We start from the raw sequence: 26,008 nt of genomic DNA, 5'->3' as shown, positions 1-26,008 counted from the left end.
TGAAGAAACAGCAGGAGTTGATGAAGTTTGAAGCAGCAGAAGAAATATCTACTTTTATGTTGAATTCTGAAAGAAGAGATATCAGTACTCATTGAAGTGGATTGCACCAACTTTCCACACAATGAAAGTTGTTGCAAACATGATTGAGCTGATCAAAACAAAAGAAAGTACAATGAAAAAGAGATCAGCACCCCCAGGAAACTGAAAAGTGAAGCCTGTTGACAACCCTCGTTTGCTATCATCAAAGAGATTAGTTGGAGCCTCTGGAAGACCAGGTTTTCTCTTCCCTTTGTCACTTTGCTTTGAAGCCTCCAACACCCTGCTGTTCATGTCTGCTTTAGATGCTTTCAATTGGGGGTATCGGTTGCCGGCTCGAGCCGCCTTTAACCGCTCTCTTGCTGTAAGGGAACCTCGTTTCGTTGCTGATGATGATGATCCTTGCTCTTGGTTAATCGAACCATTGGAAGACTCTAATGTTTCAGAAACTGACTCAGCATCAACTTTCAGGGATGATAACTCATCATTGGTTGCTGAATTTTCTGCATTGTCAAATTCCTCACTAATATTGTTGTCTGCTGCAAGCTGATCACTGTCTGCAACTGGAAGACAATGGTTGAATCTTCTTTCTTTGACAAGCTTTCTCGATCTAGATACCACCAACGAGAAGGGTGTAAACTGAGTGGCCTTTGGTAAAGAAGCTCCAACAGAATATCTTGATGCATCATGATACTTGGTTTCCAGCTTCTAATGGAGAATGAAAGACTTTTGTAAGAGATCAGAAAAACGAGATTCCATAATGGCATGATTGAATCATACTAAAGTGACCTATGATAAACAAATAACTGATAATTACATGATGATTCCCCTGGTGCCCCCTTTGTTTCAGAGGGCTTTGTTGCCATATGATTGGTACATCAGCAAATTCCTAGTTGCATAGTATTGCTTTATTTACTTGTTATTGATCCATCTTTCTCAACAATAGAGTTTTTGATGCGATATATTGTTAAAATCATACCAGAGAATCCCACTCTAACTCTAGTTGAAGTGCTTGAAATAAAATTGTATTACCACTACACATTTGAGTAATGAATGAAGATACACACTGCTCATAATTTCATTAGTTATGAGAAAAAAAAAAGGCACCAAAACCCTACAATACAAAGGGGTTACACAGATAAATTTCTGATTTTTCCTGAACCTCTACTTTTAGATTTGTGGATTTGAACAAAACTCAATCTTATGAGAATTGTTCCCTTATATCCATAACTTTGGCAACTATAATAAAATTTCACCAATTCGAGTCCCCGCACTTGATGCATATGTTGACACCGTTGTCACAAATAACATTCAAAGATGCCCAGAAGGCCAGAAAGGGTGCACAAACACCCCACATATAATTGGAAACGAAAAGCAAGAATCTGAAATGAGAAAAGCAAGAAAACAGGAAAACTAAAAGGAAAAGTGAATGGTGAAGTGTGAGAGCAGGAAGCAGTTACCGTTGAGCTGAAGCTAACTATGGAGTTTAAAGATATGGCCATCTTCTTAGAGTCTTTCAAAGTCCAACCATGGATAGCCACAAAGAGTGGTCTTCCTCTTACCACTGGATTGTTTATTCAGGACTGAAATTGCTGTTGACACACGCTACATAGCGCGTGACTACACGTAATTTTCTTTTCGAATAAAAGAAAATGGCATCTTTTTATATACGATTCATAAAATTTCACTCCACACTCAAATTCTACACAAACGACATAATCTCTTTTGACAAAGTTTTTTTTTTTCACGTTTGCTTAGCTTGGGAATCAATTGATTAAACAAAGAAAAATTAAATAATTTAGGTTTTTCTATTTTTAAATTTATCTAAACCAATTCAATAAACTTGTTTTTACCAAGTAACATTTTTTTTGTTTACTAGGATGTAAATACACATGACACAACACCATAAAAAAAATTAAGAATACAAACATATTGTGCTTAATATACAAATTGAACTCAATTATACTTTTTAAATGAAGTTATTAAATTTGATACAGCTTAATTTAGTATATCTAATTAAAGTTGAGCTAGTACAAATTCATAAATTTCAAACTCGAAGAATCTAATACTCAACTATATAATAAATAATAGATACAAAATATCATTTATCTAATAGTTTTATTATAAAAATGATATTATATAAATATTTTCAATACATGTATACATATTGTTGTCATCATATACTTATCATTACTATTAAAATATTTTTAAAGTATTTATATTGAACAATTTTCCTTTTTTATTTCTTTTGAATTACTCAACTTTCAACTCAATTATAATTAAGTTGAGCTGGATTGCTAGAAAAAAAAAAAAAACTTAAACCCGATGCAACACATCCTTAAAAAAATTTACCTTTCACAAAAATACTACAAGTGTCGTGGTTTAAAAGTTCAAAAAGTAAATGATACACATATTTTACTTTTTGCTTAAGTTAAATTTTTAAATAAATTTCTCCAGTTTATTTTTCAAGGTTCTTAGATTACGTTGTCTGAAGATTGTTTTATAGATTCGCATAGTTTAGCTATCCTAATGATTAGACGCCTACATTAGGATCACCAACCATGTATAACAGAATATTTAAAAAATTAACGAAATATAATACACATAACGAACTATAATACCACATTTCATCTATCAGTATACTATGCACAACGAAATATACTATTCATGAAAACTTACAATCACATTTTATGCCCTAAAAGCTGTGGGGTGCGAGGGATGGTGCAGTAAATAGTACTTGCTGAATAAAAAAAGAGAAAAAGAGCAGTAAATAGTACTGTAGATATTGTAAAACAAATGAAAAACAGTACAACAAATTCGTACCAATTCAAAACCAAGATCAAACCTGAAATCAAGTGGTAACAAAACACGCATTTTAAAGAAGATAAGATGCAGACAACAAACAGCATGCCAACCAGCTTCAATCAGGTAGCTTCCATCACAAGGAAAAGTGGAACAAATCCATGAAAAACATGAGCTAGAAGTCAAAGTCGGTCTATTTCGTATTATACTTTGGACATCATTTAATACAAGAAAAATGGCTACATACAGAAAATCCTCGGCTAGCTCGTAAGAGCAGCCCAAAAAATGCCTCAACTATAAAAAAAATATTACAAAAATATGACACAAACCCCCGAACAGAAACTCGAAATTATTTTGACTAGAACCTCCTCCAATAGAAGCAAGGAAAGAATACTGCATTAAAATCCCAGAAGAAAATGTTTGAAAACAACCAAGCTGCTACGTTGCTCTCTGTATACACCTGAGTTCAAGGCCCCGCTTTCCTGTCAGTAGCTACTGCCCATGGGTGGCATACCGAAAGGAGGCATTGGAGGCATCCCCAATCCACCCATTGGAGGGGGAGGGACAAAGCCTCCTCCCATTCCAGGCATTGGTGGTGCCGGCAAAGCAAGAGGCAACAACTGAGCATACATATTCTGCAATATGGGTATTCATATCATAGAGTTCAATCAAATAAGAATGTTCAATAAATGATCATCAAGGAGATAGAAAATACCAACTAAAGCAGGAAACAAAATGGAGAAACTAGTTACCTGTTGTGCAATTACTTCCTTCTCTTCTTGCTCTTTAGCCTTCACTTGGTTCTGAGCTTCAATTTTGTCCTTCACCAGTTCATCAACTTTGCCAGTGTACTCACGGATAAACTACAACATTAAAAAGAAGACAGTTAAAGAAAGCACAAGATAACACAATGAAAAAGACATACAGGTCAATGTATATTTAAGTAATAAATAAGCAGCACAAAAGGAATACAAACCTGCAAGAGATATGGGAAGGCAAAGTCAATCATGTTGTTCATCCAGGCCAACTCGAGAGCAATGTCTGCCCGGATCAAATCATAGCAAACGAATAGACACGAGGCAAAACATTCTTTCTTTCCCTGCATACGCATGTAGAGAAAAATATTACACTATATTGACCTCACTCAGAATAAAACTCTTCAGAAAGTGAGCGTTGATAACAAAACTCTTAACATCAAACTGGCAGACTAAGTTGAGTTTAAGCTTAAAAAAAATCAGTAACAGTACTAATTGCCAATAACTTTTAGGAACTGCATATGATGCGGTGAGTACTGCAAGTGTCAATATAGATAACGAAAGCATAATAACTTAGTATCTTAGTCTTTAAATAAAACATGTCGAACGAAATGTTGCTAAAGAAAGGATTATATGCCGTTGAAATTGAATTTGGTACCTGATCAATGAAATAAACAAGCAACTCCTCAGCAAGTTCACGGTCACCAGATTGTGAGGCTGTCTCCATGGCATCTTTGTAAAGGTTATCCTTTTTAGACAATGCAATGGACTGCTTCCATCTACCTGCCTTCTTGTAAATGTAAGCAGCAACACGCCTCATCTCAAGAAGCTCATGCTTTTCAATCTGTATTTCAGATAATAATAGATAATCTATCAGCTTCCTAATATTGAATTGAAAATAGTCAACACCGGATAAATGCAGCTAACCTTCTGTGCAAGGCCTATTTGGTCAAAGTTATCATGCAAATCAATTGACTCGCGCAATCTATCATAGTCTTCCTCCTCGACATATATTTCATTCAGGGCTTCATTAACAGCAGACACATTGTTACTCTGAACTGCAACCATGTATGGCTTGACAAGACGGAGATGACCAGCCTATAATACGACACGGGAAACATTCATTATTGAAATAGAAAAAGGTTATAGAGTAAACGACTGGTGAAAATGTTGCCAGTATTAATGCTACCTTTCGCATGATGTCAACAACACGTGCATGATCAACTCGGAGAGCAAGGACATTCAGAACATCATTGATAAGATCTGGATGTTCTTGTAAATAGAAATGAACGGCCTTGTAATACAACTCAACATTAGCAACTTTGACAGCAACATCTTTGAATTGCATATGATCCCATGCTTCAGGTGAATGGTTCATGATGGTTGTTGCAGCATTATCAAACTCGTCATATTGAATGTACAAATAGGTCAGCTCTTTCCAATGTTGTTGTTCGTCACAAGCTCTTATAAGCTTTGGAATGTTGAGCCGGGTTGCAAATAGTTTGATATGTTCCATAAGCTTCTCAGGACGATATCTAGCATATAGAACTCCCAACTCAGTGAAGATACCCATATGTGCCCGTTCTAATCCTAAACCACTCTCCATGAGGGATATTAGCTCGTTGAAGCAACCTCTATTTTGGTAATATTCACTGACCTCTTCCAAGTCATCCACCTACCAAATCCACAATCAAAATTGAGTTAACAAGCATCGGAAAGCAGCAGACTCAAGTAATGGTCACAAAACCTTCCAATCACCACAAGTCACAGCATATTTATACATTTTAGTATATACTATTTCCCCCATACATTTTGAAAGAACAAATTATTCAACCTTTACAATTTGGAATCAAATGACAGCTAAAAAAAAAAAAAATCCAGTTAAAAATTTACTTAATGAATGGCCAAACAAAAACAACAATTTTTTACCTGAATAATAATGTTAAGCCCACATATCTGGGCCAAACGGAACTCCTCCGCATCAACACAGGCAAAGCAAACTTCCTTCCATGTTTTTGCACTATTAGCTTTCCTTGCTGCATCAACTGCACCTTGGAACTGTTTCAACTTCACAAGTGTAACTGCTAACTTGGCCCAGTTAGATATAAAGGCAAATATGATTTTGGCAGCTTCATATAGTTCTTCATCATACAATCGGTCACCAACATTTTGAAGATTGGCTACATTTGGCATAAGAATGAACTCCTCAATGTCACTGAGCCTATCAATCTTTGCATATGCATAAATGAGCTCACTGTCCACCTTGGGTTCTTTAGTCTTCTGCCGAACCATCAGCAAGTATCTCACCAAGTCATGGTAAACATTGGCATCTTCAGCAGCACGGATAACATCCAAAAATTGTGTAGTATCGTCTGCTCGTATAAAGGACTCGATGGCATCACTTACTAGTCCTTCCCTTAGTTGAGCCTTGGCCACCTGACTCCAAACAGCATCTTCTTCAACTCGGAAAGCAAACTCCACAGCTCTATCAATGCTATGAATATTATCTAACAAGACATTGACTGCCTGGACATTTAAGTTGAACTTCTTGAAAATTGCAAATGCTTCCTCAAATAATTGAGCCTCAACAGCCATTTCTCCAACTGCAGGACCATCAAAATTATCCAGTCTATTAATATAATCCATAACTCTGGATGGATCAGCCTTTATTGCTGTTAAAATAAGTAGATTCTGCAGATTAAAGTTGCCACTGAATGCAGAATTCTGAAGGACAATCTTCTCAAGAAGCTCAATCAATTCATGAGGTAGATCAGCAGTCATGAAAGCCTTAACAGCAGCAGATACTTGTTCAGGGCTCTTGCTTTCAGGCAGAGCTGTAGATACAACCTGATCAATAAGTTGCCTTCTGTACGCATTATCAGGGTTAAGAACTTTGTCCCAAAGATCAGCATCCATCCTCTCAACAACATATCTGTAATCCAAATAAAAGCATGTAACCATTGAATCCAAGGATAATTGTTTAGAGAAAAAATATATAAATATAACCCACAAACCTTGCTTGTAGTTTAAACAATGAATTTTTGTTTGTCACATTGATAAGTTCATCATCACATTGTCCACGCCTATAAGCTACAACTGCTAAGGTGGGATCACGTTTCTCACAATATTTGCCCACAACTCGAGAATCATAGTATGGGTTGGTAGTGAGAAAATGTTCCGGATTATTGTTGCTATCAATGATGATTTTACCCAGTGCATTGTGAACATGTACATCCTGGCTTCCCTCGCTTACAAGATGTTCCAAAAACTGTGTGAGCAAACGAAGCCGATTCCTGCATGACAAATTGACACCAGAAAAAATTAGAAAGGTGATCTCAAAAAGGAGTAGGATTAGAGAACCGATACTACCTCTTCTCACACTCCTCCACAAGGGGCTCCACTGGCAGTAAGGAACGAACAGAGAGAATCAAGCCTTTGATAAAATCTTCTGGACACTCATCATCTAAAAGCTGCCCAACGACTAAAGGAGCATTCCCTGGGTTCACCTATAAAGCAAAGCAAAGCAAGGCACACATTTATCACTGGAAAAGAGAAAGTAGATAGTATTCAAGAAATAAAAAGGCTACTGAATTATAAATGCAAACTATAATACCTTCTGAACATAACCTTCAATGTAGCGAAGCATGTTGCTTGTGTATAGATAGTGTGTTAGATCTGGAACAAATCCAAATCGGTCACAAACATTAATCAGAGGACGTGCATCTGGAAGCTTTGCCTCCATTAGAAAGTTCTTTGTCTTCTCAGCATCATAGAAACTTGATTCTCTAGTCACACGCTCAACCTCTTTGATTTGCCCAGTCTTTGCTGCTGCCTCAATGTACTTAAAGTGAATGTCAGGATCCTCACTGTCCATATTCAGCGGGAAAGGGTGGAAATTAGCTGATATGAGACAATATCCCCTTTACAGATGGCATCACTTGTCCACCAGACAAAACAGTTCTATAAAAATGAAAGAATTACCTGGAGCTCAAATATGATCCCAGGAAAAAATACAGCCCCTCATATGATCTGAATTGCTCAAAAATTTTTATGCAAGCATCAATGCCCAACTGTTCACAATATTCTTTGGCAACCTAGACAGATATAAATAAGCTTTTTAGTTATCAATCAAATATTAATAATTTCATGTTATAGAAGAAAATGATAGTTTCATACCTGCACAATAATCTGTAGGTTGCCTCTAAGATTGACCAGCAATAGGTCTTTCATGCACTCTAATGCCCATTCTCGTGATAGAGTGCCAAAAAATTCAACAAGTGACTGCAAGAACCGAAAAACCACCAGTATTTTTTAAACTAGCACAATGTTTCAATAGATAAACTATAAAAGCAAGGGAGCACACAAACCTGTGGCTCAATTGCGTGTGTATTTACAATCACACGTTTTATATCTGACAACTCTGTGTAATGCTGCATCAAAAATAATGTAGTCAATAAAAAGACGAGGCTAGTGGGTTAAATAAGAAAAAAAAAGTAAGAATAAAACACATTTGGTGAGTCATTACTTGCAAAGCTCGCACATAAAGACCAGCTTTTTCACAAAGTTGCGCAATACGAGGACGGTCATAATGACTGAACATGCCATTAGCCAAAATTGCATCTGCAACATTAGGGAAAGTAACCAGATTTATCTCCAACACCTTGGTTTGAAGGAACCCATGTTCTGGTAGATTTGGTTTCAGAACATCTAGGAGAAAGGCAGTTGCCTCACGGATCAGATTTCTCTGAACAGGACAAAAAGAAGGTAATACATGAACTGTCAATCAATAATAAATAATTATAGTTAAAACAATGAGGAAAGGACTAGGCGAGTGCTTGTACATAGAAATCAAGATAATGCCACATAAAGAAACATTTCATACATCAATGATCGTGAAGCAGGAATATTATATTACTAATCACCACAATAATGACTTAATCATCTAACAACTAACATTTTCCAGTAAAAAAAATAAAATAATGACTTAATCATAGTAGATAAACAACCTGAAGAAACAAATCAGTTATGGTGTTGTAATCAACTGGGCAACCTCCCTCCATTTGTGACATCATTAATGCAAAATTAACAGCACCCTACAAACCAAAATGGAAAAAAATGGAGTTGTTGAATTAGTTAGTAGAACTACCAAATTCAGTAAATTGAGATGGAAAAAATAAAATAAAGTTGTAGGGATTCTATTCAGAAAATATATAATTTGATAATCAGTTATCTAACAGAGTGGCGGACAATGGGAAATACAAAGAAATAGCTCAACATAAATAGTGAAAATGAACTACATAGGGTACTCTCATACCTGAGGATCTGTCCGGAGAATTGTTTGCAAAAGGAAGAGATAGTCAGGTGTGTAACCAACCTGTAGCCCAAAAGTAATGAAAATTATCAGGCACAAATAGCTCCAGTAAAAGCTGAGATAAGATATCAAATGTTGTTAATATAACGGCCAATTAAAATACTCTAGGCCAGAGATCAAAGAAGTTAACAAAAGAAGCACCAAATAATCTGATGAACAAAAGTCAGTATAATTTGATAAATAAACAAGCCTCTACCTGCTTAGAGTATATTAGAATCTTGTCAAATTCCCTTCTCTCAGCAAAAGCAGCGACAACTTTTGGAGTAGCTCTGGCTTTGATGTATATTTTTAAAGCAAGATCATTGTCCACAGTCTACATTTGAACATATTAATCAAAATTATCAAAAAAATCCCATTTCATATTAAATATACTATTAGGTAATCAAATAGAATGAAACAAAAAGCAAAAAAATAAGAAAAGCAATCAATTCAAAGTATTTCAAAATTTCAAATGCAACCTACCTTTACAAGATCTCCTAGCTCCTCACTGCATTCAAGCTTGTCCTCTGCCAACCAATTCTCCAAAAGGTTTTTCTTGTTCTGGTTTACTACCAGCCTTGACAATTCTAATGACTCAAAGGCATTCAGCTTTCCTCTTGTCAGAAGTGTTCCAAAATACTGCAATAGTGGAGGAGTTTGCCCAGCTTGCACAGGAACACTCTGCCACATAGAACAAATTGTGACACTTCACCCATGATAGTCTAATTGACCATGAAAAAGGATAAACAGTTCAAAATTCTTTAATCCTTTATCTATAAAAACAAGCAAAGATGAATGTTTAGGTTCATTTTGTTGAGGAAAGAGCACAAACAGAATATTTGATGGCTATGGGTGTGTCTATTCTTCTGTTGTAACCAAATTCAATGGGATTTTCCCACTTTTGAAAACAAAAATACATGACAATGCCTGGAATGTTTGATTGGCATTCAGTTTGTTGAACAGAAAGACAAACAAGCACCATAACTTATCACCAAACCTGAAATTTTGCAACTGTATCAGGAGTGCGAAGGATTCCTTGTGGAGACTCAGCTGCAAGCTCAGCTGCTTCTTTATACTTTGTTTGGGCAAACAGTTCATGGAATCGTTCAACCACCTATAATGTCAATAAATAGGCATGTTAATGACTAAAATTCACACAAAAAAAAGACAATAAAAAACAAACTAGTTTAAATGAAGCTAAGACACTCTCTAATCAAACAATACCAAAAAATTATCAAAAAAATAAGCGTGCAGATTTCATTAATAGAGAAAAAAAAGTAAAGGACTAAAGAAGAAACGTTTGTGGCCATACAGAATTCAGGTCACTCACATAAACTCCTTTGGCCCATGCATCTATCTTTTAGATGCATAAAAAATTTCTACATAAAAAGATTGATGGTGTTAAAGAGATACATAAAATATCAGCAACAGAAGGATGATTCTGTTAAAAAGATATGTACTAGCTAGAATAAAATAAGTAAATGCTGAAGAGAAATATCAGTAAAAATTCATTAAAGGAGAACACTAACAAATGTCTCATGGAATCGGATAAGGAATCCAAAGTGCATATTTTTTTCATGGGATTTTGTTATCAATGCTCTCCATGATTTCATTAATTTCCAAAGCAATCACACTATAATTTCCTTTGAAAACTTTTTATTTACTAATTCATTAATCAATACCTTTATGACACTCATTGCCAAGACCCTTAAAACTTTGTGCATTGTACAGTAGAACGACCATACCAGATATTAAACAAGTTGCCATTTACCAATTAAATAAAATCCCATCAAAGATAACACGTGAGATCCAATTTCATAGCACCATCCTAAGTCCTGAAAGCACCCTAATGACAAAATAGCAAGTTCAATATGAAAACTGACATACCAATTTCTCAGCACCAGGAAGATTTCCTCGCTTGGCAAGATTAACCGCTAGCTCCAAATTGTTTAGCTGTGACAATAAAAAATGAAATTGATTGAAATGTCACCTTGTTTCCCCTTTACAATAGGAAAGTGATAACATGATCAGATACATACTTGACCACTGACAAAATTCACAATCGTTTGCTCATTAACAGTAGCCAATAACACCTGGCCTCTCCTGTTAATAGCATAAAAGCCTCCAACTGATGTAGCTTCTGATGTCAAAAATATAGGATCAGGACTGATTCTGTTCCTATATACAGCAGTAGCAGTCTCCAAATCATAGACAAATAGGAGACCAAGTTTCGTAATCACATAAATCAAACTGTATTTGTGGGATATCTGCCAAAAGAGAAAACTATGAATCAAATACCTGCACAGTTTTATAAAATGAACAATTCTAGCAACCTTTGTACCTGCATGGCAACTGGAAAATCATCAGCAAAATCTGGGGGAAAGAAAAGGTCTGCTTGTTTCTTTGTAAACGATGGCTTCCCTGCAAAGGCAATTGGTAAGGTAAATTCTGGAATGATGATAAACCAAATCAAAGATGATAAAATTATACAAATGATTTATAGCTATAATAAAAAATATCTATCCATGTTTAAATACCCTCATTTCAGTATGTTGCTCCCTTTATTTGTGAAAATAATCACAGCAGCAACTTCACTGACTTATCATTAAATAGAAAATCCAAGAGAAGACTGTCACCATCACATTATTCAAGATTTCCAATCATTCATTCAAATATTAGTAATCCCTGAAGCATGGCCAATTTTCCAACAGAAAGCAGTATATTTCATTATTATTAACTGAATCTATTGCCAATAATGAGTAACCTCCTCCATACTGCTAGTGCAAAACATGATCACTTAAAGTTATCCATCCACAACTTGAAGTTTAAGAAATCATTATTCTGAGCTGAAGAATTTTGAATAACAAGACAAAGGCGCCTCTCTAGGGATATCTTTAAGAAAGGTCATTCTTCTCCAAACTTCGGTTCAATAAAGTTTATGACCAGTTTAAATTTAGATTTATGATTTAACAGGAAAAGTAACCTTGGAAATTAGATATGGGACAAGAGCAACTAAATAGTAAAATTAAGTCAGATTTATCTAATAACAATATTCTCCATCAGATTAATTAATACTGAAGAGACAGATGTGCTAAAGAAAATTATACAGACCTGGCTGAGCACCCAGCTCAATAACATGCAACTTGGATATAATTTGACCAGCATTAAGTGTCTTAGTAGCAAAAGAAATCAAAGTAGAAGGATTTTCATTCCCAGGAACCTGTCCAAAAAGCACTTTAATTTTTCTAGCACATTGTATGACAGTAACATGCTATATAAATATTTATTTGTAAATATGAAATTAACGTAGGAAAGTAAACAAAGAATCATAAAGAGACACACTTTAAATTGAGCAAATGATGCAGCATGCGCTTCAAGAGCCTGGCTTCGCTGTTGATCCACAGAAAAGAGCTGCATGTTTCCTTTAACCAATTGTGGCCTCTATAGACAACACAACATACAAAAAAAATAAAAAGATCAGACTCCAACAAATTCTAGTAAAAAGGAAAATGATTATTTTCAAGGACAATCTATCCCAATGGCATAGGCTATGTAAATTGTTTTAAATTCAACTCCTCCTCAAAGTGGAATCTTTCGAGTTGGAGTGTTGACACTACATAAGTCCATTTTTTTCCTTAAAAAGCTTGAAACTATGAGGAACAAGGTTGTAAAGTTAAACCCAGACCACTTAATCAAGGAGGTTTAATACCATGCCCAGAACAAAGTGTCCAACATAGCTTTAGTTTTTTAATTTTAATATCACACAATGGTTGCAAGATTTTACACAGATAAATCCAAAGGAAACATAAAAACTAAAAAATAAATACATGAATATGAGAAAAAAGAAAAAGTCTAAATAACTAAAACAAGAAACATTATAACCTAGTTACTATCTACTAGGGAAAAGAAGAAACTCTGCCTTTATAGTCTTTTTTAAAATAAATGAAAAAAAAAAAGGGATAATGGTGGTCAATAATAAATAGTGAGTGAATTGTGGTGTGCTGTGCTATTGGAAGAGACATTTGGAGAGTATTAGTAGTATTTACAAAGGTAAAATAGGACATACAAAATGTTTATACCAAAAAAACATATCTCCTTTATATATAGTTATAGATGACAACTAGAGATATACCTCAGGGGAACCTGGAGCAATACCAATCAAGACCAACCATTTTTCTGAAGGATCACATCGATAATTAATGATTTGATTGTTTGCTAAATTTGCTGTTCTCTCAAACATCTTGACAGGTTCTGAGTCACCTACATGTTACATATATCACACAGAAATGTCCTAGTAAAACATTTGAAGATGAGCAAAACTACGCTGAACAGCAATGGATAAACTGAAAAACATAATAGCACAAAACCAAGTTTCAAATGGAATTGCAGTTTATCAATTTCTTACCTTCAATTGACCAATGGTATACAGAGGTTTGTGTCACAAGACCCAACAACTTGGGGGTAATCCATTTCCAAAAGACCACCTGCACGTGCAATGGGAGCATTCCACAAGGATTAACAAAGCTCTCGTTATCAACCATCATTTAATAGTGCTTGTATACTTGAACATAATACTTACCTGCTCAGGCATCTGATAGGATTTCATCTTCGCTTTCATTTCAATGTTAAAAATTTGTAGGTGATCTTGAGTTGTTCCTTGGAGTTGAGCTTCAAGAGAAGGATGCAACTTATAAGCAAATATAACCCAAAAGTAAATACTAACTAAGATGCAATGCAAACAGAAGCTTGTGATGTAATCAAACAAAACCTTCAATTTTATCCCAATAGTTGGAATGCTATGAACAGTGAGCCCTTTTTACGCTGGCTATTTTCCTTTGTTCTAGGGGCCTTTTTTTTTTCTTAATATGCAACCACTTTCATGGTTGTCAAATGATGGTATCGTGAATAATATATATAATCACAATGTTTAATTGGCCATAGGTTAATGGTGAATGGTAAATACATTATCTGAACAATAAATCATGGAAAAAAATACTTAATAGGTCCATAGCATTACAACTAATGATATCAGTCCACCTTCAATAAACCTCATAGGGACAAAGTGATAGCATATTGGTGACTTCCCCTAATAGTCATATTCGCTTAGCATGTGAGAACTGAAACAAAAGTACGACAGTTTTCTTCGATAAAATTATATCACTTAAGAACATGATCTTTTAATTTCAAGTATCATGTATCATATTGGTAAATTGGTAAATAAGAATCAAGCAAAACAAGCAAAGGCATCTGTTTCCCAATAACGTACCCCTAATGATCAGGATGCTTAAGGACACACGCATTTGGTACTCTAGTTAGTAGAACTAATGCTTGAAAAGAAAGTAAGGATCATAAAACCAAAATTAGCTCAGACCGTCTTGTTCAACTAAGTCCTGAACCATGCACGAAGTGCATTCCACTCCTAAACAAGTTCAGACTATGCTATTTTCACACAATGATGATAAATATATAAAGAATAAAAATGCCCAATATATACAATACCATAAAAAATGCAACTCAATACCGAAATGGCTTTAGTTGAATATCCACAACATTACTAGCCACAAACAGAAGTCACAAATTTATGAGAAGAATAAAACGAACTAGTATCCAACCTTTCAACGCAAGGATTCTGGAATTGGGATTCATAAGAGCGGAATCTGCAGTAATAGGCCTCCTCAAGGGCTGATTCGGCATGTTCATATCAACGATAACCACACTATTCTGCGGAGCCGTTTCTCGAACGCATATATACTTATCGGACTCCATCGTCACATGCGTGAACGTGATGAACTGCGGATTTATGCCAATGCTCGGCAACTGCAATCACAAATCACGCGACACAGGTCACATCACTCTCAATTCACAACACAATCTCACTCAACAGTTCAGAACAAATAAACTCAAGAAACATCTAGATCTATGATAACTCAAAAATAAGAAAACAAAGCAGCGCAGTGAACTTCGTTACAACACGATCGAATTCGTTGCGGAACACTCCATACGGAAAATAAAAGTCTAGTAAAGTGTAAGAGTGACTTGCAAAACTTTGATGGTTATAATCGGTTATAAAGATAGCAGGTGTAGTTGTAAGTAAGCTGCCAAGTTGAGTTGCGAATTAAGCTCAAGAAATCCAAAAAAAAAAAACGAAGAGCTCGGAGAACTCACAGTGAGAGCTTCTCTCATGGCGATCGGAGCGTTAGCGGCCGCCATGACGGCTTGGATGGCAGAGTGAGATCTGCAGCGGCGATTGAATTGGAAGAGGAAGAAGAGTCAACAGAGTGGTACAAATCGGTGCGAGATCTGGAAGCAAGTTGGACCCTCTAAAGCGAAAAGAGGGAGAGATCTACGGGGGAAGAAAAATAAAAGGAGGTTCTGACACTAATAAAGCGGGCTTGGTGAGAATCAGAACGAGAAGAGAATTGAATTCCTTTGAAAAAATTAAAAATAAACGACACAGAAACAGTAGAGAAGTCTCTCGTCTTATGAGCTAATAAAGCAAAAATAAATTTCAAATTAATATTCTACTTATGTTTAGATTTACAGCCTAGCAATCAGCATGCCAGGGATCTGGTTAATTTGATAATGGTTCTTTTTTATAACTGCCTCTGAAACAAACATTAAGATATTAATATCTCAGAAAAAAAGAAAACAAAGCTAATAAATAAAATTATAAAAAATAATATTTACTGAAAAAGTTATATTAATGACATAATATATTAATTTTTTGACCGAAAACTACAGATTATTTTTCCATTGTTCTGTTTAGCACAAAGATTAAAAAACTGACATCATAATAGCTTGGCTTTGATTTTAGGGACAGCGGAACAGTGTAAGGATACAACTAATTCTTCTTGTATTTTTTTTTTTTGTATTATTTTATTTTGCTTCCAGGGATAGTTCCATTCAACACAACATATTTGGTATACGAGTTTAATGTTTGTAATTGATTACTTATTGATGCTTGATTGGTCGGTAAATGATTTGACGTGGTTAAAGTAATATGGTTTTTTTATTTTTTATTAGAGAGCTCATACATAGTAGATATATAAAAAATCATAGGAGTTAAAAAAGAAAAAGAAATTGACAAAAGTCATGGTGAGAGACACATTGCTAACTCATTGGTGATGGATGTTTTACACCAACACTATTTTTCTTTTTTTCAATAAACGACAGAGATTAAAATAAACTAATATAATTAAATCAAGAAGAATAATATAATAAATTTATGTAAGAGAACAACAGCAAAATTCTTATTACTAAAATTTTTAATTCCTAGATTAGTAAAATTATCAGTAATAATATTAGTCTAGATATAAATAAATAAAAGTTTAAATGGACTATTCATCATAAATAATATTAAATGCTTATAGGAGCTAATATCATCTCAAATCATTATTTTTGTTTTAATATATAATATGTTAAATGCTTATATGTCATCTTTCAATAATTATTCTAGATAAATACTCCAATTATATTTCTATCTTGTTTGTTTTTCGTAAGAAGACACTGTTCAATTAAAAATACATTGTGATAAAAATATAAATCCTATAAAATTAATAAAATATTATCAAAAATATTTTTAAATAAGGAATTTATAATAAATCTAATGGTATATATAAATCAACCCTTTCAAAAAGTTTTATCCATAAGTATGTTTTACTTTTTAACCTTAGTTATGATAATTAATTATTAATTATTACTTGTTATAATCAATTATAACCTTTAATTACTAAAAACAATTATTAAGATTTTTTGTAAAGCTATGTTTGTCACAAATATCCCAAATGACCGATTTCAAAGCATTATTAAAACATTGTAATCAAAATGAAAAAAGTCACCAAATAAATTAATAATTTTATAGGTAAATTATATATTTAATTGAATACTATGCATCGTGATGTGATATTATATTAATAGATAATAATATTATAATTTTATTAAGTTAATATATAAAATAAAATTATATTTATTAAAAATATTATAATTTTATTAAATTAATTTATAAAATAAAATTATATTTATTAAAAATAAATAAAATATATAAAAAATGAAAGAATAACTATGAATAAATATTAAAAAAGACAAGAAAGATGATTTTATAAAAAACTTATAAAAATAATAATCAATTTTTAAAAATTTAATTAATAATTATATTTTAAAATGTAAAATATGAATTTAATAATATAGATATCTCTTTATTTACAGAATTGAAAAAAAAAGTGTTCTTAAATGTATATATTTCTAAAGTAAATAAAACTGACAATCCAGGAAGCTGAAAGCAGCAATTGTGTATTCCGATTCATTCCGTTAACTCTTACCAATAAAAAGGACAAATACCTTAAAACTACACAATAGAAAATAAAAATTATAATCCAGACACTATTTAAATGTTTTGCACCACAGATGTCCTATTCAAGTAGCCTTAATAAAGATTTAAAAGACTTTCCCACACAAAGTTAAAATATATATATATATATTAACTTTTGAAATAAAGTTAAAAAATATATATATATTAACTTTTGGAGAGATGACCGAGAGATTGATAGCCCCAGTTTTAAAAACCAGTATAATATGAAAGAAAGAACTATTAAGGGTTTGAATCCCTCTCTCCTTTTTCTCTGAATAGATTTGTTTATTTTTTTAATCAATTTTTTTTTCCGGACAGAGCTATATATCCTCATCATCCCGAAGAAAAAAAATTCGATAAAAACTAAAAAAATAGGAAAATAAATTATTTTTTACGACTCACTCTTAGAGATTATTTTGATGGTGTTAATCGGCACAACAAAATTCACAGTTGAGTGTAGCTCTTTCAAGAAACTACTTTTAGTTATTTTTCTATGGCATAATAACTTCAAATCAAATTCCTCGATCAGGAACAGGCTCTTAGCTGAATGAGGCAAAAATATAATACATGTATCTATGGGCAACATCATACGAAGAATAATAGTAAGTAGGTCAATAACATGTAAATAAGAAAGCAGAGCAAAATTTAACGCATATCATTATCAAATGTCTGAACATGAACACAAAACACTAACAACAAAGGTCCAACTCGCAAAACTGTATCAAGATGAAAATTTGCATCTAGCTATTGAGATAAATGTATCATGCGCCATAACATTAACCAAATAAAAAATAGATATCCCTCAAAAGACGCGGTAAGATTTTCCCATGGTACTCTTCAGATACAAGCACCTAACCTGAAATCAACAAAAAATTACATTAGCCGATGATTGTGTGGCACAAAATCAAGATATAAAATATTCCATGGATAGGATATGAGACGGTAAAAATATACTGAAAATTTAGAAATCATACAACTCCATGTCTGGTCCCCCAAAGAAGGGAACAAATCATAAGATGTTAACCACCATCAGCAAAAATTTCATTCACCGATTTTGAACGATTTGCAAAAAAAAATACTCTTAAATCAACCCTAAAACTATGCAAACAATATAAGTATTCTCTCATCTATTCCAAATCATTAAACTTACAAGTAAAGAATCCATCAATTTTATCCCTGGAACTTTAGTGAAATATATTAATATTGGGACTAAATTGTTAGATATCCAATACAATAGGGACAACTTGAATATAATTTCTTTAACTCCATTATAGACTGATTATAGCATACCGTAATACTTGAAGGACCAAATTAGGTTTAATCCGTGGGAATTAAAAGCATTTTGAAGGCCTTATAGTACAAATCGGACAGAGACATGAGATGGACAAAATATACATCACCGTCTAAGCAAATGATAAAACCTATGCAGTAATCATGGATTCGATCCACGCACATAGTATATAGCCGAGCATTTCTAGTTACACCAATAACTCCTAATGAATCAAACATGACAAGCAGATAATGGCTAGAATAACATGATTTAAGGAAAAAGCACAATAAAAAAGAATGTAACAGAGAAAATGATTTTAATAAACTTTGAGTGAGCTACTCACATTTTGCCAGTTCTTTTTCAATAAGGATACCAGGAAGTTAACACTGAGTTGAACATTTTGGAAAATTTGTTTTTCCTCCATACTGACATTGCCCACGGCTACTCCCATGCAGAGCACCTTCTTGAGTTGAAATTTGACCATAGCCTTAGACTCGTTTACCTTTGACTCAAGAGTTTCCTGGTGAGTAACAAGTGTAGGGAATTTTCCTGTATAGTTACACAAGACACTCAGCTACAATGGAAGAAAAAAGAAAGTAAAAAACAAAATATTCTATCTAAAAAAGCAGTCCAAAATATGCAGGGGAAGGGATTGCATAATGTGTGAACAGAAAATAATTCCAGATAACATAATGCAGTTCATATTTACTACCACAAATTACATATCATGCGACCGAGGATTAATAAAAAGACTGCAATAATGCCCAACTGTAAAAATGATAAGACAAAAACGAAAGACCAAATATCTAACAAGTACCCTAAAACAAGAAACAGAATTGGAATACATGCCTGCCTTGTTTAGACCAGGACCCAACAGACGTGGAATCTGCTTGATAACTGCTTCAGAAGCTAAAAAGGCATGGTACTTTTTAGCTAGTTTCTTCACCAACTTCTTATTCTTGTTTAGCTTCTTCAAGGCTTCCACATCCATCCAGTCCAGCCCGATCTTCTCGGCCTGCGGATAAGAGTAAAAACATTAACACAACAAACTTAACAACAACTGAACAACAATTTCCAACAAACTCTGTAAAAGAAACATGAAAGCAACAACAATCAAAGCCACATGGATGTCATTTATTTCTTGGATTGAAATTACAGAATTACAAAAACGTCGTCTTTCAAACTTCCAAGAAACTGAAGCGATTACCAGCAGTCAGTAAATTTAATAAATCAAATAGTAGGAAACTAAACGAAGGAAACATAATAAATCAAGTATGGTTTTACAGTCGAAATTAGCATACAATAATTCAGGTGCTATCATAAAATACTTAAAAAGATACCAATAAACCTCGCCTACATAGCCTATTTAAATATCAACAAAAACAGTTTGACGAATAGAACAGCTATATACCTCTTCGACATGTTGTGCATCACCAAGCATGCAGATTTTCATCTTGGGGCGAGGAATGTGGGGCAACTTGACAGAGCCACTGAAACGCTTGTCCTTTTGTGGATCGTAGTTTTTCAGCCCAATCTGGAGTTCAATAGTCTCCACAAATTTGCGATTCTTCTCCTTGGAATCGGCCATGATTCCAGTGATAGCTTCTCGCAAGGCATCACTCTGAAGCTTACTACACCACAAAAATCCAACGACAAATCAGAAACTCAAAAACAACAGTAAATATTATTCATCAATGAATAGCAGTGAGGGATATTGTCCACACGATAAAAAGCATAAGAAACAGGTAGGAAAACGGTGAACAGAAGCAAATGAAAGAAAAAAGTATAGGCACCTCATCTTTTCCAATCAGCGGATAAGGATCTCAAAACGCTGTGAAGAAAAAAATCAGACAGACAAAATGGTTATCTGGCGGAGCAGAACAAAGAGAGACAAAACCCCAATGGCAAACGTTCAGAATAGAGAAAATACCTGAAGCCGATAACCCTAACTAGGTCATGCGGCTGAAAGAATCAGTATATACTATGGACCGGGGGAAAGAGGTGGGCTGGGCCTGATTTCAAAATAATTCAAATGGGCTTTGCCCAAAAGATCTTCTGTTTATTTTTATTTATCCAAATATATGTTCTTTTATTATTATTATAATCTTTGTGAGCAATTAAAGCTTGTTTACGAACTGTAAACTTTATATTATTTTAATATTAAAATTATATGAATATTTAAATATTTTTCAAATCACATATTTGCTTTTCTTAAAAAGAAAATTTAAAATCATACCAATTATGACTCCATATACCATTAAAAAAATAAATAAAATATAAAAGGCAACACCACATTTATTTTTTTTTCTCGAAATGCAATACAATCATAACAATCCGTAAGTTTTAACATTTCAGGTGATTCAGCTATTATGTATCATTAGTTAAATAAACAAGTGTGTTCAGTATTCATATTTTAATTAAATTAAGAATTTCTAAACAGAGAAAATTAGTATAAGTTTGTTTAAATAAAATAAATTTGATATTATATCATAGATAACCTGAATAACTTTCATGTATGTCATTTCAAAGATGGAGAACATATATACTAGTTTAAAAGCAATTTCTCTCACAGCAGTAGATTTATCTACATAATAAAAGCTTAACATATATCAACTTAATTTTATGGTTACGAACTTAATTTTATCATTAACATATTTATAGTTTCTTATTTTTATTTAAAAAATAATAATGTTGGTGAATTCAGTAATATTTTTAGTATTAGATTTGGATTATTCATGTAGTCACTTGGCATCTTCGAACATATGTACTTTTTAATGGTATGAATATGAAAATTGGAAATGCAACCCTAATGTTATGTTTAAAGAATTTAGTAATCTATGGTTCATATTAATTCTTAAATATTTAATTAACATCGTTACTATAAATAACCAACACAATGAATTCACATAAAGTAAAATTTATAGTGTGCGGTGTTTCATGACTCTACTTCAATTACATGTCAGTTATAAAAATAAAAAAAGAAAATCTTGATTAAGTTTACCATAAATTTTAATCAATCTGGATTGTAAAAAGCCAATTTAAACTATAATAGGAAGATTTAACACTATCAGTTATGTATGGGACTATGTATAAAATATTATGATATCGTTTTTAAATAGTTTGTAATTTTTTTATATATTATTTTAGTTTCTCATTTTTATTTGATGTAAATTCAAACTCACTTTTAAATCTTAAGAATATTTTTGTTTCAAGTGAGTGTTTTTGATACATTATCCTTAAAACTAGGGATAGCAATGCAGGCTAACCTATTTTGTTTAGATTCGGTTCGTATAATTTATGCGGATTGTAATCACTGGTCTGTCCCGCATATCACTTTATTTATGGACCCGTAGGTTGACCTGCATTTTTTTTATTTTATTTTATGATAAAATTTTTAATGTCTAAAAATTGAAAATTTTTAAGAAATTCACGAAATTAAATAAAGACGTTAGAGAGTTAGATGATAAATTGATAATTCAACATTTTCATCCTATGACATACACAATGATTCTTTAAATTTTAGCACATTAAAAAATATCATATTTATCTTTTCCAGTTATACAAAAATTTGAAATGTTAATACAAGAGTACATGCAAAAAATAATTAATATACACAAGTGCAATTTTTTTTATGCAGACTTACGGGCCGGACTACTGCGAGTCTGCAGATTCACTATCCTGACCCGTCCCGCATTTTTTTCACAGACTTGCAGGCCGATCCGACAGATCAAACCTATATTGTCATCCCTGTTTAAAACTTTTGATAGAAATAATCCCAAACTGGACTAGTGTTGATCTTAGAACAACTAATATCAAATTATTAAACTATCACTCTAGCTGAATTGTGGGTTAATTTTAACTAAAACAACTAAGATCAGTTTATTAAATCACCATTTCAACTGGGCTGAAGGTTGACTATGATTAATTTATCGAATCACCACTCAACATAGTTAGAGGTTAATCTTAGAACAATTAAGATCACATTGTTACAGTTTTTTTAAACCTACAAGACTTTTCTGGCGCAGTTGTTCATGATCCGAACCAAAATTGGATCTAGAGTACTGATATGCAGACAAAAACAATTACCTGAGTGGTTTTGTTTCAATTTGTATTCTCCCACGATACCACAATATGTAAACATTAAATCGTGGAATAAACGAAACGTCTATTTAAAAACATTGATGTACACAAGAGTCCAAACACATACGATGTATAGTTGCTTTATTTTCTCTTCGAGAATTCATTGTACAATTCGTTTGTATGTGCTTCTAACCGCCAAATCGACTCAACAAAGAAGAAACACCCAGAGAAAACAAAAAGGGGTAAAACCGAAAAGCAAGGCCAATTCCTAGATCTCAATCTACAAGTATAGAAAGCTAAGAGAAATGTCTCAAGAAAATTTACAACTTACAAGAACATCGAGACAAGGCTAAAAAAAGATGAAATGCTTTGAAGCAAAAAGAGAGTAAAATTTATAACAGTTATGTAAAGAGTGAAAGGAGAAAGTGTTGTTGTTGTTGGTGGTCAAGATTGAGAGATGATACGTGTATAAAGGAACTCGTTCCACGTGTCAGGTAAGCCAGGTAGACACCAATGGATACAATCTGCATAGGTGGCAGGATCAGCTTGTTGCTCTGGCGTCAACATCTTGCCTTGGCGAATGGTGTAAACAGAGGTGTGTGCATCTTTTCTGAACTCTGACAAGGTTGTGATGTTAAGGAACTTCACTGGCACAACCTTCATTGCCTGTGTAACATTGTTGGCTACAACAAAAAGCCTTCTATCCGTACCAATTTGTAATGCGTCGGATATGTTCACAATTGGGGTGGTCTCCTTCGCACATTTTATTCCATCTGGGTTGTTCCAAGCCTCACTCCTACAAAGTCATACATTGCAAAATTATAAAATGCTCAATTTGGTAATCCATAGGTTGTTTGGTGTGTGTTAACATTGTGGTTTGAGAGCACTACTTAATATGAAGAGGGGACATGCTGGAGAAGAAAACTTTGGTGCGATTTGGATCAATGTTGTCTTCCACCCATTTGGACCACGTGTTCAGGACTCTGCCATATGCAATTGGGCGAGGGACTTCATCGTACTCCGTGGATCCTTCATCAAACGATCCTCGTCTTTTGCAATACACCCAACAAACATAAACACTTATAAGTCTAATGCATTTTTTTTTCTTCAAAAATAAGATACTATGCATGATCGAATATAGGATTGGACTATAGTGAATTAATATGTGTGGTGCTTACAAGACTTTCATGGTGGCGGTATTCATCCACCATATGTAAGTGTTAAAGATAAGATAATCCACATTTTTCCAGTTCACAGCATGCTTTTCAATGGATTCCGGCATGATTATACGGTTCAATATGCTGTGCATTTTTGGATCATCTGAGTTTGACTCCACAAGGAATGGTGCCCAGTAGAACTCAACCGTAGCATTGAAATCCTGCACAAACCAAATCTATATCATATGAACAATTATGTATGAAATTCCTTAACTACCGGCGTGATTGGCGCAGTATTCCAAAGTTAAAAAGACTAAAAAGCCAAGATAATGATTAGAAGTGGTCAAATCAAATAATTAATCAGTGTGCTGCACAACATGATGCTGATGGCAATTTAGTCAATAATTTACGCAGTAAGAATCATAGTTAATCCAGAGGAGCACTTTAGTAGCCTGTTATTATGCCCTTGATTAATCATTATGTCAAATTATGCCGACAAAAACTGACCAGTCATATCTCTCCTACCTTTTTCCTTATCTTTATCATATTCAAAACCAGAGTAGACAAATTTTTCAGCAGAGAATCAGGAAAAAGAAATAAAGAGAAGAATAAACACAAACCTCAATTGCGAAGATAGAAAGAGAACCATTCTTGTTCAAGCTCTTTTTGCCTTGAGGAACAGCAGATTGGACCAAACAAATCATTGATTCCCATTGGTTCCTATTCAACGAGTCTCCAACAAACATAAGCCTCTTCCCTCTGAGCTTTTCAAGCAAAAGTCTCGGTTTGAACCTTGACAAATTTATACAAATTTAATCAATTGATAGCAAAATTACCAGAAAAGAAAAGAGAAATAAGAAAAGAGAAATAAGAAAAGAGAAAGTTGAGGAACCAAAGTGTACTTGGGCAAAGAGCAATCTCTGGGCTGCCATCTCCAATTCTGATAGAGAGAATCGCGTCTTCCATTCCTCATGCAAGTGACTTGTGAAGTGAGGAATTCGCATTGGTCTTCTTTGTACAAAGGGTGTGTCACGTTGTCAAGAACCCATTCCCCAGTAAACAAGTCACAGTCTTCTGGAGGCAATACGACATCTTCTTTTTCTTCGTCATACTCTTCCACCATCTTCTCTTCTGCCACAGCAGCTTTCAAATCAATCGGTTCTCGATTTTCCTCGGAATCCTCGACCTGGTTTTTCTCAAGTTGAGTTCTTGAATTCTTGGAAACCGTTTCTTCTCGTTCCGGTTTCGGTTCTTGGACAGGCTTGGGCCTCAAGAACGTGAACTCAGCCATTGACTTAACGTCCTCGTTGTAAATGAAGACCCCAAAGAGGAATATGGTGAACACCACCACGAAAATGGAGATGCTAACGCTGCTGTTTCTTTTGCCTTTCATTGTTGTTGCGGTTTCTGAGTTTGGAGGATTGTTCTTGCGCCGAGGGGGCTGCATGGTAGAGAGAAAGAGTGAACAAGACAAGGCTTTAGCTTGAGGAAGTGCAGGGAAGAGGGGGAAAGGGTGGGAAATATAGAGAAAGAAATGAACAACATTGAGATAGAGAATTTTTTGGAATAACTCACTATATTTTTTAGTATTAGGTTGTGTTTGTTTAATTGGGGTGGGTGAAAGGGTGTTTTCTTTGCAGAAACTGGGATGGAAGAAGGTGCTGTATTGGTGAAGTGAAGGATGGTTGTCTTTCTCAAGTTCTTCGTTTTCTGAATTTTTTAATCGCTATAATCCATTTGCAACCACTTTGAACCTCTCTCCCTCCTTTTCAGATAATAACTGATAGAGAGGAGTGATCTCAAAGCCTTCAGGGTTGGTCCTAGTCCGAATCAGTTGAATGAAAAGGGTGGTGTGGTGTGGTGTGGTTTGGTTCAGGCTCTTTGGTAGACACAATGTTATTTTCAGATTGCAAGCTTCTATTTTTTTATCATTGATTGGTCAGAGACCCATCTTTCTTTTTCTTGGTAGAGGGTAACGCTGGTTGGATTATGTGTTGACCCCACCAGAGAGTCTAGAAACTATTAAGTCAATGGTTATATAATTAAATATGAAGTTAAATATATTTATAGTTATTATAATATTAGGATCCCCAACAATGAGATTAATTTTTCAAGTAATAGGAATAGGAGAAAGAGTAAATTGTATGTATGCGTTAGGTATAGTATTACTTAGAAAAAAAATTGTATGAACATAAAATTTAATTAAGTTAT

The 26,008-nt window shown here is 33.9% G+C and overlaps 4 protein-coding genes across 7 annotated transcripts; all 4 read right to left on the bottom strand.

The window, feature by feature from the left end:
• On the bottom strand, positions 1-1,668 carry LOC114195299. 2 transcript variants are annotated; one of them, XM_028085754.1, is made up of 2 exons: positions 1,497-1,668; positions 1-744 (listed from the first exon to the last, which is right to left on the bottom strand). In XM_028085754.1, the coding sequence occupies exons 1-2, from the start codon at positions 1,536-1,538 to the stop codon at positions 82-84; spliced, it is 705 nt and encodes a 234-aa protein (XP_027941555.1). In that variant the 5' UTR covers positions 1,539-1,668; the 3' UTR covers positions 1-81. The 2 variants fall into 2 exon arrangements, with proteins under 2 accessions (XP_027941555.1, XP_027941634.1); XM_028085833.1 differs by having other exon boundaries at positions 1-741; positions 1,497-1,661.
• A 1,273-nt stretch (positions 1,669-2,941) lies between these two features.
• LOC114191436 (clathrin heavy chain 1) lies at positions 2,942-15,406 on the bottom strand. The gene is made up of 29 exons (XM_028080609.1): positions 15,109-15,406; positions 14,556-14,760; positions 13,523-13,611; positions 13,349-13,427; positions 13,076-13,203; positions 12,286-12,384; positions 12,055-12,163; positions 11,285-11,364; positions 10,983-11,210; positions 10,831-10,896; positions 9,941-10,057; positions 9,427-9,624; positions 9,161-9,277; positions 8,908-8,967; positions 8,600-8,686; positions 8,119-8,337; positions 7,961-8,023; positions 7,770-7,874; positions 7,575-7,687; positions 7,207-7,459; positions 6,963-7,099; positions 6,608-6,886; positions 5,523-6,525; positions 4,783-5,268; positions 4,521-4,691; positions 4,252-4,437; positions 3,815-3,937; positions 3,591-3,701; positions 2,942-3,473 (listed from the first exon to the last, which is right to left on the bottom strand). Exons 1-29 carry the CDS (start codon positions 15,151-15,153, stop codon positions 3,324-3,326), a joined length of 5,106 nt encoding a protein of 1,701 aa, XP_027936410.1. The 5' UTR covers positions 15,154-15,406; the 3' UTR covers positions 2,942-3,323.
• Positions 15,407-17,912: 2,506 nt separating this feature from the next.
• On the bottom strand, positions 17,913-20,556 carry LOC114194517 (60S ribosomal protein L10a-like). Of its 2 annotated transcripts, XM_028084805.1 has the most exons (6): positions 20,491-20,556; positions 20,354-20,391; positions 19,972-20,191; positions 19,410-19,575; positions 18,904-19,109; positions 17,913-18,146 (listed from the first exon to the last, which is right to left on the bottom strand). In XM_028084805.1, the coding sequence occupies exons 2-6, from the start codon at positions 20,356-20,358 to the stop codon at positions 18,093-18,095; spliced, it is 651 nt and encodes a 216-aa protein (XP_027940606.1). In that variant the 5' UTR covers positions 20,359-20,391; positions 20,491-20,556; the 3' UTR covers positions 17,913-18,092. The 2 variants fall into 2 exon arrangements, with proteins under 2 accessions (XP_027940606.1, XP_027940597.1); XM_028084796.1 differs by having other exon boundaries at positions 20,354-20,502.
• Positions 20,557-22,754: 2,198 nt separating this feature from the next.
• On the bottom strand, positions 22,755-25,708 carry LOC114177754 (protein ESKIMO 1). 2 transcript variants are annotated; one of them, XM_028063380.1, is made up of 6 exons: positions 25,373-25,708; positions 24,700-25,238; positions 24,418-24,589; positions 23,819-24,018; positions 23,531-23,689; positions 23,011-23,436 (listed from the first exon to the last, which is right to left on the bottom strand). In XM_028063380.1, exons 2-6 carry the CDS (start codon positions 25,188-25,190, stop codon positions 23,085-23,087), a joined length of 1,374 nt encoding a protein of 457 aa, XP_027919181.1. In that variant the 5' UTR covers positions 25,191-25,238; positions 25,373-25,708; the 3' UTR covers positions 23,011-23,084. The 2 variants fall into 2 exon arrangements, with proteins under 2 accessions (XP_027919103.1, XP_027919181.1); XM_028063302.1 differs by lacking the exon at positions 25,373-25,708 and having other exon boundaries at positions 22,755-23,436; positions 24,700-25,244.
• Positions 25,709-26,008: the final 300 nt, after the last annotated feature.

This window comes from Vigna unguiculata, chromosome 1, assembly GCF_004118075.2.
Source record: "Vigna unguiculata cultivar IT97K-499-35 chromosome 1, ASM411807v1, whole genome shotgun sequence".
NCBI classification, from domain to species: domain Eukaryota; kingdom Viridiplantae; phylum Streptophyta; class Magnoliopsida; order Fabales; family Fabaceae; genus Vigna; species Vigna unguiculata.
The sequence above is the reverse complement of the archived record's forward strand: the minus strand, read 5'-3'. Positions and strand labels throughout refer to the sequence as shown.